The sequence below is a fragment of the Elgaria multicarinata genome, chromosome 1, assembly GCF_023053635.1.
Source record: "Elgaria multicarinata webbii isolate HBS135686 ecotype San Diego chromosome 1, rElgMul1.1.pri, whole genome shotgun sequence".
NCBI lineage: Eukaryota > Metazoa > Chordata > Lepidosauria > Squamata > Anguidae > Elgaria > Elgaria multicarinata.
Window position 1 is genome coordinate 6,847,258 of NC_086171.1, and position 13,707 is coordinate 6,860,964.

General features: G+C 41.5%; 1 protein-coding gene across 1 annotated transcript in view; it reads left to right on the forward strand.

The window, feature by feature from the left end:
- Positions 1–13,707, forward strand: part of OBSCN (obscurin, cytoskeletal calmodulin and titin-interacting RhoGEF) — a 244,447-nt gene that overhangs the window by 35,258 nt on the left and 195,482 nt on the right. Inside the window, exons 4-6 of the mRNA XM_063122933.1 lie at positions 6,052–6,354; positions 8,390–8,656; positions 10,462–10,731. Of these exons, the coding sequence (XP_062979003.1) occupies positions 6,052–6,354; positions 8,390–8,656; positions 10,462–10,731 (840 nt within the window). The remainder of the gene's footprint in view (positions 1–6,051; positions 6,355–8,389; positions 8,657–10,461; positions 10,732–13,707) is intronic.

Sequence of the window (13,707 nt, forward strand, 5' to 3'; positions counted from 1 at the left end):
TCTTTGGATACAATACCAAATAAAGAAAAAAACATGGCTGAAGGGGGAAAAGAAAGTGGTAGTAACCCTCCCTCTTTAATGGAAATCAAGGCTATTATAGCAGAAAATAACATTATTATTTTTAAAAAAATGGATCAGCATATGAGTGAATTCAGAAAACAAATGCGTACTATTGCGGATAAAGCGATGGAAAATTCGGATAAGATCAAAGAGATAGAGGCTAAAGCGGATCTGGACCAGAAGAAACAAGAGGCTTTTGAAAAATCAATTAATATACAATTTAAAGAATGGGAATTGCGTTTGATTGCCTTGGAAGATCAATCTCGTAGATCTTCGTTTCGAATAAAGCAGCTGAAGGAGACGCAAGGAGAAGATCTTAGAGAAATTATCGTGAACTGGTTCAAGGAGCTGATGCCTGACATACTAATAGATGGATCGGATCTGGACCGAGTCCACCGTGTGGGGGGGCAAAACTACAAAGGGACTAGAGACATATTGGTGAAATTTGGTAACTATTACAAAAAAGAGCAAATTATGAAAGAATTGAGATCTAAGGTTCAGATACAGTATAAAGGCAAACCAGTGCAAATTTACAATGATCTCTCTCAACACACATTAAATTGGAGACGTAGTCTTAAACCAATAACGGAAACATTAATGAAGAATAAAATTCCTTATGCATGGGGTTACCCGGTTTTTTTAAGATTTACATATGGGAGGAGGGAACACAGAGTAACCTCATTGGATCAAGGTAAAGATTTGCTGAAGAGGCTGGGTCTGGATGGGGAAGCAAATGGGGCTGGAGTGGGTGGGGGAGGGAATGAGGCTGGGACATCTGGAGAGTAAGAGAATTGTTAATCATGTTTGGAGATAATTGCAAATAGAAATGCTAATATAGAAACCTGCCGGCCAGGCACAGCACTGCCTCCCCCCCCCCTTTAAAGTAGATGGCTGGAGTACTAGACTCACGGGGATATGGGGGGGGATTAGAGTGGGTGGGTGGGGAGGGGGGGAAGGTAGGGGAGGAGGGATTGGGGTAGGAGGGTGGGGGTTCTATGTATGGAGTTTGTGTTTTTATGTAAGTAAGTTTGAATTGCTGAGCACAAGGGATCGGAAGAGATTTCAAAAGGGTGATTATGGATAAAAAGATAAAGGTATCAACACTCAATGTTAAAGGTTTAGGGGCAGTCGTGAAAAGGAAGAGAATAGAACAAATGCTTAATAAAGAGGGATCAGATATTATAATGATCCAAGAGACACACCAAGGCTCCGAGAATTCGAATATGATAAAATTAAAGTGGTTAGCCTATTATGAAAAGTCATTAGGGACATCGAAAAAAAATGGAGTGGCCACTTTGATTTCAAAAAAAAGTGGGTTTACATTAGAAGAAGTAAAGAAGGATGATAAGGGTAGATATCTTATGTTAAAAGGTAAAATTGAGGGAAAGGTCTATACTTTGATTAATGTTTATGCCCCAAATGAGAGGCATAGAGAGTTTTTTATAAAGTTGTTTAAAGAAATAGAAGAATTTAAGGAGGGGTATGCTATATTAGCTGGGGATTTTAATATGGTTATGGATAATAAATGGGACAGGTCAAATCCCACTAATGCTGAAAAGAGGAACAATATGACTATATTGAATAAATTAGTAAAAGAAAATGATTATTTAGATTCGTGGCGATTACTTAACGGGAATAGGCCTGGATTTTCATACTTTTCCCCAGTTCATCATACATACTCCAGGATAGATCATATATTTGTTTCAAAAGACTTTGCAACGAGGATTTGTAAAATGGAAATGGGGGTAATAAAAGTAACTGATCATGCCTTGTTAAGTTTAGAATTTACTGTTAAGAAAGATTATAAAGAGGCATATAGATGGAAGCTGAACACAAAGATATTGAAATACAATAAAATAGTAGATAAAATTCGGAAGGAATTGTCGGAGTCATGGGAAATTAATGAAAAAGGAGGAACAGCTGGGTCAGTCATTTGGGACACCATGAAGGCTGTAGCAAGAGGAATCTGTATTAGAGAAACATGTAGCTTAAAAAGACAACAACGTGCAGAACAGGAAAAGTTAGAGATAGAAATTAAAAACTTGGAGGAAAGATATTGGCGAGGTAAAGATAAATATAAATTAGTGGAAATACAAGCTAAGAAGAAACAATTAGAAAACTTAAATATAGAAGAGATTCAAAAGAATTTAATGTATATGAAAAGGGAATTTTTTGAAAACAGTGATAAGAACTCGAGGTTGCTTGCCAAGCTCACACAAAAAGAAAAAGGGAGGAATGGGATAGAAACGTTGAAAGATAGCCGAGGGAATTATTGTCATGCAATGAAAGTTAAAATAAAAATTTTTCAGGAATTTTATCAGGAATTGTACAAGGGTAAAGAAATTCAACAAGAAAAGGTGGAGGAGTATATTGGAAGGTTTATAAAGAAGGAAATAAAATCAGAATATAAGGAGTTAATGGAGTCAGTAATAACTCAAAGAGAAGTTGAAGAAGTTATTGATAAGTTAAAAGTGGGTAAATCACCAGGAGCAGATGGTTTGGGTCCAGAATATTATAAGGTCTTCAAAGATTGTTTAGTTCCAAAATTAATGGAACTTTATAATAGGATATTATCAGGAGAGAAGATACCTGAATCATGGGAACATTCAGTGATAATTCTGATCCCAAAACCAGATAAAGACTTGACTAATCCCGATTCTTATAGACCTATTTCTTTAATAAATCAGGATGCTAAAATTTTTACATCTATTATGGCCAAACGACTAAATAAATTTTTGGCAGAATATATAGGAGCAGATCAATGTGGGTTTGTGGTAGGAAGGCATATGCATAATTTAGTGGGTAGAGTTTTAAATGTAATAAATGTAATAAAAAAAGCAAATATTAAGGCAGGTATTATGGCATTAGATATTTTTAAAGCTTTTGATTGTGTGAGCTGGCAGGCACTAAAGAGTATTACAGATAAATTGGGATTTGGAAATAAATTTAAAAATGTAATAGAACAGCTATATTCCCAAAATACGGCGGTAGTGGTGGTAAATGACGGACTTACTGAAAAGATACGACTAGCCAGAGGAACAAGACAAGGATGTCCGCTCTCGCCGGTCCTGTTTGTAATGGTTATGGAAGTTTTGGCGAAGGCACTAAGGGAGGATAAAGAGTTAGAAGGAATTGGAGAGGTAAGGGAAATAAAGTTAAACATGTTTGCGGATGATACTTTATTGACCATTAAGAATCCATTAAGAAAATTAGAAAGAATTAAATATCAGTTGAGGGAATTTGAGGAAATTACAGGGTTAAAAATAAATTGGTCTAAATCAGAGATGATGTTGTTTAACTATACTAAGAAGGAAGAAAAGGATTGGGAATTTAAGGGAATGGAATTGAAAGTTAAGAACGAGATTAAATATTTGGGAATTAAAATTACAAAAAATCTAGAGAATTTAGAAAGGGAAAATTTAATGAGGTTAAAGAAGGAGGTACTAGAGAAATTGGAGAAATATAAAAGATTAAATTTATCTTGGTTTGGGAGAATAGCTTTGATAAAAATGAAGATATTAGCTAAAATTAATTTTGTATTTAGGATGCTACCTATAAAAATATCAGAAACCGAGATAAAAAGTTGGCAAAATATTATTAATAAATATTGTAATGGAGAAAAGAGAGCAAGAGTGAATAAAAATAATTGGTACCTAAGCCAAAAAAAGGGGGGAATGGGTCTCCCAAACATAAAATTATACTACGTAGCAAATAGATTAAGACATGTTGTAGAAGCAATTATGGGAGTAGGAGATTTATATTGGATGGAGGAAAAAATCATAAGTAAGGTAGAGATGAATTTGGAGAATGTTTTTTTTAAAGATGGAGGAAGAAAGTGGGTTGGAAGTATAGATAATCCACTCCTGAGGACTCAATGGGAAATTTGGAGTAAATTTAAAGGGAAGCTGCTTCCGAGCAACTCTCCCTTAGCACCGATAATAATGTTAAAGAATTTCCCAGAGGATCTAAAGGGCAGATTATGTAAAATATTAAAAGAGAAAAATAAAATAAAATTAAAGGATTGGGTAAGAGATATTAAAACAAGAGAGGATATGGAAAATTTGTTAAAGGAGAAGAAGCTATCTTGGCTAGAATATGGTCAATTAGAACAATGGAATAAAAAGTGGATTAAAGATAATAGAATGTGCAGAAAGATGACGAGGTTTGAAGAATTAGTAGTAAGTAAGGAGAAAGGAAAAGGAGGTAGTATAGTTTCAAAAGGATTAATGAGTGAAATATATAAAATATTGTTAGAGAAGGAGTTTAGAGAGAATACAGAGAAAATGGTTTGGGAATCAGATTTGAAGATACAAATAGGGCGACAGAGCTGGGAGGGACTATGGAAACAAAGAGTGTTGAGAAGTTTATCAGTAAGAATAAAGGAGAATTATTTTAAAATTTTATGGAGGTGGTACCTAACCCCGGTTAGATTGAATAAGATAAGTGATCAACATTCAGCAAATTGTTGGAGAGGTTGTGGGGAAAAAGGAACGTATTTACATATGTGGTGGCAATGCAAATATGTACAAAGATTATGGAAGATGGTGTTCTCAGAAATTGAAGAAATAGTGGGAATGAAAATAGAACAAACGCCAAAGATTGCATTGCTGTCACTATTTGAAGATATAAAGTGTGAAAAAGAAACTATAGAGCTGATATCGAGTTTGCTGGTTGCAGCACGATTGATGGTAGCTAGGAACTGGAAGATTCAAGGGGAATATTCTATTGAGGAATGGTATAAAGAAGTATGGGACATAGCCATTAATGATAAACTGACATGTAATATTAAGTGGAGAAAAGGCGTAACTAAAATAAATGAGTTCGAAGGAATCTGGAAACAGTTCCTAGTGTTTGTGTTTACTAAGGGAAGTGGGAAACCACCAGCAGAAGAAACGATTAGATTTTGGACTCAAGAATGATCCCGAGGTGGGGGGTGCACTTTTATGGTAAGAACGAAGATGTTGTAGTGTGATAAGGCATATGTAATAGTTTTTGATATTTGTACTCAACAATTATTCAATATGTATACAGCAGATATTTGATGTATTTTTTTTCTTATTGTGTTTGTTTTAGTTATATTTTGGAAATGTTTATCTATGTTTATATAGTGTTGAAAATGAATAAAAATTATTAAAAAAAAAGAAAAAAAAGGAAACCCTGCACTTCCTCTGCTGCGGGGTAGTGGCAGTGACTAATTCTGACACAGAGGGAGGACATGGGCTTTCGCATGGCCATTTGGCTTGCTGGGCGCACCCCCTACCTGGGTGGATGGTGACCCTTCAAAGGTTGCCATCCACCTGGGAACGCCACTGCTATGACGCCAGAGTGAGGTTAGATAGCAGATGAGCCGTACTTTCTTCGCTGCAGCAAAAAAGTCAGGGTAAGTCCCTGAGTGTTTTAATTTGCAGCTTTGCGGGAAAGCCCCACAATGGCTGCGAGGTAGCTACTGCGTCATATAACTGACACAGTGCCACAGTGGTGCAGAGCTTTCAAAGTGTATAGATAGTCGAATGCTGTGACCGCCACACCACCCTGGCTCTCACTCACCCTGTTTTGGGTCTATCACAGCTTGACACTCCCTGATATATTCTTTGTTCAAAGCCCTTTCCAGAAAGAAGAAAGGGGGGGGGGGATTTTGATTCATTGACAGTTGCAAAATTCTGCCAAACTGGATTCTTGATGATTTCTAGAGTAATTTGCATTGGTTCATGCTCTGTTTCCATTTGTCTATCACGGTGAACAAAAAGTAAAGCAAACAAGTAAAACAAGTTTTTTGTGAACCGCCCAGAGAGCTTCGGCTATTGGGCGGTATAAAAATGTAATAAATAAATAAATAAATAAATAAATATTCTTTGACCATACTGTCAGTTCCTTTGAATTTCTTTTTAAGGAAAGGAATTAGGTTGCAAATTACTTCTAAATTAAGTATCCTTGAACACGGTGTTTCTTCAGTCTGACGGCTTGTCCTTTCCTCTTTCCCATCCTATCTAGCTCCAAAGAAGCCTCCATCTCATCCGCCAATTGACCCAGTGGTGAAAAATAAAACAGAAACCTCAGTGATGTTAGCTTGGTCCCCTCCTAAGATGGACCGCCCCATCCCCATTGATGGGTACCTAGTGGAACGTAAGAAACTGACGGGATTCACCTGGCTGCGGTGCCATGAGTCTCTCGTCCCCGAAACTGAGTTCACCGTGAGCAACCTCACGGAAGAGTCCGACTACCAATTCCGAGTATCTGCGCTCAACAACTATGGGCAGAGTGACTACCTTGAGTTCCCTGGAACTTTGCACCTTGGTGAGTCCAGAACGAGCAAATGTCTGCCATGTTGGGATTATGGGCAGGCTCTTGATTCAGAACAGGCTTGTAGGCCCCTATGTATTATTATTATTATTATTATTATTATTATTATTATTATTATATTTATTTATTTATATCCCGCCTTCTTCCCAGTATTGGGACTCAAGGCGGTTTACAAGATTAAAACATGTACAGTTTAAACATATACATATAAATTTACAAAAGTTAAAATAGAATTAAACCTACAGTAAAATTAAAAACATGTTAAAATTTTTTAAAACAGTAACAGACCAAAAAAAAAAAAAGGGGGGGGGAGGGGGAATCCAATACATTAGCACAGGTCCAGAGTAGCTCCAAAAGCCTGCTGAAAGAAAAAAGTTTTTGCCTGCCTCCGAAACTGTAGCACAGAGGGAGCCAGCCTAGTCTTCCTGGGATGGGAGTTCCAGAGCCTTGGAGCAGCCACCGAGAAGGCCCTGTCCTGCGTATCCATCAGGCGTGCCTAGGAAGTTGGTGGGACTGAGAGAAAGGCCTCCCCAGAAGATCTCAGAGCATGGGCAGGCTCATATGGGAGAATACGGTCTTTCAGATAACCTGGATCCAAGCCATGGAGGGCTTTATAGGTGATAACCAGCACTTTGAATTGTGCCCGGAAGTGGACTGGAAGTCAGTGGAGCTGTTTGAACAGGGGAGTTGTGTGCTCCCTGTAACCAGCCCCGGTCAACAATCTGGCTGCAGCTCTTTGAACCAGCTGAAGTTTCTGAATAGTCTTCAAAGGCAGCCCCATGTAGAGTGTGTTTCAGTAATCTAATCGGGATGTAACTAAGGCATGTGTCACCGTGGCCAAGTCTGACATCTCAAGGAACAGGCGCAGTTGTCGCACTAGCTTTAACTGTGCAAATGCACTCCTATGTACTTGGGAAGGAGGGAATTACAGTATACTGGAAGGGGGTGTTATAAATCAATCCAAAACAGTGAACACTTAAAGCCAAGTATTCTAAGAGGTTTAATATATAAATAAACATTTACAATTGACTTCTAATAAAATTCCTAAAAACCTAGCCATGTGCTTGTTGGTTACCCAGGGCCTTTCATAGAATCATAGAATAGTAGAGTCGGAAGGGTCCTAAAAGGCCATAAAGTCCAACCCCCTGCTCAAGGCAGGAATCCACCCTAAAGCATCCCTGACAGATGGTTGTCCAGCTGCCTCTTGAAGGCCTCTAGTGTGGGAGAGCCCACCACCTCCCTAGGTAACTGGTTCCATTGTCGCACTGCTCTAACAGTCAGGAAGTTTTTCCTGATGTCCAGCCGGAATCTGGCTTCCTGTAACTTGAGCCCATGATTCCATGTCCTGCACTCTGGGATGACTGAGAAGAGATCCTGGCCCTCCTCTGTGTGACAACCTTTCAAGTATTTGAAGAGTGCTATCATGTCTCCCCTCAATCTTCTCTTCACCAGGCTAAACATGCCCAGTTCTTTCATTCTCTCTCCTTTGCATTCATCGATCAGAACAACAGAAGGTGGGAGCAGATTCCTTCCTTCCTTCCTTCCTTTTTTTAAAAAAACAGAAATTTATTATAACATTGAAAATATACAAAATCTAAGAAAAAACAATAACTTCCTTCTGATATAAACCCAAAGATATCCTCTCATATGAATGAACAAAGAGAGCACGGACAAATGTTACCTTGAAATTTATCATTCCAGAATGTGACGCACATTACCCATTTTTTCAACAAACTTATTTCCCGATAAGTGGCTTTCTCTCGCATTAGTATAATAATCAGTTTCAGAATTGTGGCAGTGCCTAAGGGAATTAGCCATTACTTTCAGGGAAGCAGGGGTTTTAATAAAATTTTAATGCAAAAGAATGGATTTTTACAGATTTTGAAATATTGGATTTATCTCTTACACGTAATCCAAGGTCACTCAGAAGTTACCTAATGATGGGGCTGACCTGAGCTATGTTTCCCTTGTTTTTCAACTGAGATTTGGTCATTTTAACTTCTGCATTTTTTCCCCTTTTAACCCATAGAACCAGTTCTGGCTGTGAAAACCCCCCTAAGAAATGTGGAAGTAGCACCTGGCAGGGATGCAACCTTTACGGTTGACCTCACTAACGCTTCCTCCGGCTCGTGGTATATTAATGGCAAAGTTGTACAGAACAGCGATAAATACATCATTACAAGAATCAAAACGACCCACATCCTCACTGTCAAGCGGGTCACAAGTGCTTTCAAAGAAGCAGAGGTGAAGTTTGTCACCAATAATATTGAAAGCACTGCCAAGATCAGACTGAAAGGTATTTTTTTTTATATTTATCATAGAATAGCAGAGTTGGAAGGGGCCTACAAGGCCATCGAGTCCAACCCCCTGCTCAATGCAGGAATCCACCCTAAAGCATCCCTGACAGATGGCTGTCCAGCTGCTTCTTGAAGGCCTCTAGTGTGGGAGAGCCCACAACCTCCCTAGGTAATTAGTTCCACTGTCATACTGCTCTAACAGTCAGTTTTTCCTGATGTCCAGCTGGAATCTGGCTTCCTGTATCTTGAGCCCAGGATTCCGTGTCCTACACTCTGACAGAACGGTGCACCCGGAAGCCGCCCTCTCAGAGCTGCTGTGGGAGAGCGGCTTCCAGGCGCGCTGTTCGGCATGCCCCTTACCTTGGTGCTCTAGGCGGCCGCCTGAGCTGCCTCTATGGCAACGCCAGCCCTGATGCTCTGGTGAGAGAAACATAGAACTGAATTTCAGAGCATGCAGACAAAACGTTCACTTTCTGGTTTCATCTGCTGGCTAGGAAGCTGGAATTAAACCACAATTCCCTGGTTCAGAGGTATCGGGAAACTGCTTTAAACAGACCAAGGCCCTAAGCTGGTTCTCAGTTTAATAAACCATGGTTTACTAAACTGAGATTAGTAACTTTGAACTGGGCTTAGGCCAGCCTTTGTAACCTGGCCCTCTAGATGTATTGGATTTGCCATGCTGGTGGGGGATTATGGAAGTTGCAGGCCAATGCATCTTGAAGGCACCAGAGCAGGGTTAGCTGCCCTAGACTCTGAGGCCCTTTCTACACCTAAGTGTGTAGAGGGATGCAGGTGAGACAATCCTGGGATTTCCAGCTTCCAGGATTGTCGCCCTGCATCCAGATAGCCCTGTGACATCCTGGAAGTGAAGAGGGACATTGTGCCCATCATGGCCACCATTTTTTTTAAGTAACAGGAGCCGGAGAGCTCTTGCACTCCGGTGAAACATAAGTTTTTTTTAAAAAAGCCCCAACTCTGCTCCCCACCCCACCCTACCCCTGATTGCCCTGGATTTCCCCCATCCCAGCTCCTTCCCTCTGCTGACCCCCACTAATTGTGGGGAGGAGAGATGAATCTGGGATGGGTGCCACACCACCTGCGGTCCTTGGGATCATCCTGGGACCACTGGAAGAATCGGGTTTTCCCAGGGTTTCTTTATCCCTGGGAAAACCCCTGCCCATCTACCCCTGCCCCGGGAGTCCTGTGCATCCAAACCCCAGGAAAAAAGACTGGTGTAGAAACGGCCTGAATATAGAATCATAGAATAGTAGAGTTGGAAGGAGCCTATAAGGCCATCCAGTCCAACCCCCTGCTCAATGCAGGAATCCACCCTAAAGCATCCCTGACAGGTGGTTGTCCAGCTGCCTCTTGAAGGCCTCTAGTGTGGGAGAGCCCACAACCTCCCTAGGTAACTGATTCCATTATCGTACTGCTCTAACAGTCAGGAAGTTTTTCCTGATGTCCAGCCGGAATCTGGCTTCCTGTAACTTGAGCCCGTTATTCCGTGTCCTGCACTCTGGGAGGATCGAGAAGACATCCTGGCCTTCCTCTGTGTGACAACCTTTCAAGTATTTGAAGAGTGCTCTCACGTCTCCCCTCAATCTTCTCTTCTCTCTTCAAGTAGTCAGCAAATGGGTGTTTTATTGTGGTTTGTATTCTTTAGTGAAAGAACTCTTTAGCTGGCTCCTGGTGCTTTGTGGTCGAATACAAACGATCTTTCCCAACGCCAAATGCAAAGTGTTTGTGATGCCTTCAGAATTGTTTGTGCTCCTGCGCCCTGTTGCATCCCTACTTTCTTTTCTAGATGAAGTGTCAAACTTTGTCAACGAATCGGCCCCTGGAATTTCGGTCAAGCTCTGGGAGAAGTTTGAGCTGGTGTGCGAGGTGTCATCAGCGACTGAGGCCGTGATATGGAAGAAGGGCAAGAAAGATATTAAGCCAGACCAGAGAGTGACGTTTACCTCTCAGGGAATGCAGCGGAAGCTCATCGTTAAAAGTGCAATTAAGCAAGACGAAGGGGTCTACACCTGTGAAACGATGAATGACAAATTAACATTCCAAGTTGAGGTCAAAGGTGAGCAGGGGTCTCATTCCTTTTGCCGTGACAAAGCCGGCTGCTTAGTGGTGAAAATGCTCTGATGCATTCAGATACAGGGAACCAAAAGCTGTGTTTTCAAGAGAGGTGGAGGGCAATGCTATTTACTTGAAGAAGAAGAAGAAGAAGAAGAAGAAGAAGAAGAAGAGGAGGAGGAGGAGGAGGAGGAGGAGGAGGAGGAGGAGGAGGAGGTGGTGGTGGAGGAGGAGGTGGTGGTGGAGGAGGAGGTGGAGGAGGAGGAGGAGAAGGAGGGGGAGGGGGAGGAGGGGGGAGGGGGAGGGGGAGGAGGGGGGAGGGGGAGAAGGAGGAGGAGGACGGAGAGGTGGAGGAGGAGAAGGAGGGGGAGGAGGAGGGGGAGGGGGAGGAGGGGAGGAGGAGGGGGAGGAGGGGGAGGGGGAGGAGGGGGAGGAGGAGGGGAGGGGGAGGAGAAGGAGGGGGAGGAGAAGGAGGGGGAGGGGGAGGAGGAGGAGGAGGAGGAGGAGGAGGAGGGGGAGGGGGAGGAGGGGGAGGGGAGGGGGAGGAGGAGGGAGAGGTGGAGGAGGAGGAGGAGGGGGAGGAGGAGGGGAGGGGGAGGAGGGGGAGGAGGAGGAGGAGGAGGAGGAGGAGGGGGAGGAGAAAAAGAGTTCAGTTCTGTCTGGGAGCATTTACATTCTCCATGAATAGGATAAGAGAATAGAATAGAATATTTATTTCTTACCCGCCTCTCCCACTGGATCGAGGCGAGGAACAACATTAAATACAAAATCACCATAAAATGCACAAAACTGGTTAAAAACATATAAAACTGATACGATATTAAAATAACAATTGGCCATATAAAAAAAGATGTCTGGGTAGGCCTGCCGGAAGAGATCAGTCTTTATGGCTTTCTTAAACTCAGCAAGACTATTGAGCTGGTGGATCTCTCCTGGCAGGCCATTCCACAGTCTGGGGTTGGCAGAAGAACAGGTCCTCTGGGTAATAATTGTCAGCCTAGTTTTGGCCACATGTCACATGGTCTCGGGATCATCCCAAGACCAAGGGAAAAATCAGAATTGAAGGGTAGGGCGATATGCTGGGCCAAGGGAGAGCTCCGGCTATTGGGCGGTATAGAAATGTAATAAATAAATAAATAAATAAATAAGGGAGGGATTGTCCCTCCCTGCTCCTGGGTTGCCCTGCGTGTCATGTGGATGCACAGGGACAATCCCAGGACGATCCCTAGGATATCGCCCCAGCTAGACATGCCCTGTGACCATGTGACCGATATGCCTTGCTCAGTCTGCCGGCCAGATCATAAAAACTGTTGCACAGCAACTTCAAGACCCTTCCTCTTATAGTTCTTTATCTTTAAACTGGAGAAAACAGCCCTTTAATCAGAAAATGCCTTCAAATAGAGGACTGCTTCTGTACATGGCCACCCTACCTGGAAGGGATTCCTTATCTTCAGTTCTATGTGTGGGGAAACTGCACAGGCTGCAGTTTCTCACTGATGAAGGGAAGCACTCTTTACATGCTCAGAGGCATTCCCCCATGCTATATAATACTTTATAGTTGTTTCTTTGAGGCAGGAGCATGGACACAGGAGGGGCTGAATGGTGCCCCATGGGTAGGGTGACCATATGAAAAGGAGGACAGGGCTCCTGTATCTTTAAAGTGGTATAGAAAAGGGAATTTCAGCAAGTGTCATTTGAATGCATGTAGCAGCTGGTGAAATTTTGTGTTCATCCTAACAGTTAAAGCTGCAGGAGTCCTGCCCTCTTGACCAGATACAAAAGAGAGGAGGGCACCTGCAGCTTTAACTATTGCTATGAAGAGGGAATTTCACCAGATGCTGTCTACATACAAATGACACCTGCTGAAAATCCTTTTTCTCTACAACTGTTAAAGCTACAGGAGCCCTGTCCTCCTTTTCATATGGTCACCCTACCCATGGGTACCTTTAAAAGAGGCAGAGAGGGGCTACGTGAACAAGATCAACAGGACTTGCAAGGGATTTCTTTTTTTAATGCTGTTGCTAAGGGCGATTTGGGTAGATAGCCAGAAATCAAAATATTATAACATGTTGGTGAAACGTTAGATAGGTATTTATTTATTTATTACACTTATATACCGCCCTCATGGCCAGAGCTCTCTGGGCTGTTTACAGAAATTCTAAAATTGAGATAAAAACAAGTATACAAAATTTTAAATTTTAAAACACAGAACATACACACATAAAGCATTAAAAACTGTTAAAAAACTAAACATGTGGGTGATTACAATAGTATATATACTATTGCTGTTGTGCTTGCTGTTTTTATTTTTGTAGTCTGCCATTTTGATTAAAAACAAAAAACAAAACCTGAGGTAGCTTACAAGTATAAAAACTAAAACGTAAAAATAAAACACAAACAGGAAAACAAATAAAAAGCAGACACATATCTAATCAGTAGTAATTTCCATTGATTTCAGTAAGGCTGACTCTTAGGTACATCACTCTAGCATTGCAGCCTAAATGTACTAGTTCTTAGTGTTGTGGTATTCCTTTAAAGCAGGAACAGAAGGTCAAACTAAATGTTATGTTTAAGCAATGTTTTTTTTCTTTTTTACCCAAAAGTAAGCATTTAGGTAGGGTGACCATATGAAAAGGAGGACAGGGTTCCTGTATCTTTAACAGTTGCATAGAAAAGGGAATTTCAGCAGGTCTCATTTGTATATATGGAGAACCTGGTGAAATTTCCTCTTCTTCACAGCAGTTAAAGGTGCAGGAGCTATACTAGAATGATCAGATTTAAAAGAGGGCAGGGCACCTGCAACTTTAACTTTTGTGATGAAGAGGAAATTTCCCCAGGTTCCCCATATATACAAATGACTCCTGCTGAAATTTCCTTTTCAGTACAACTGTTAAAGATACAGGAGCCCTGTCCTCCTTTCCATAGGGTCACCCTACATTTAGGGCCCTCAGGATCAGGACTGTAACACACGGGCAGCTTT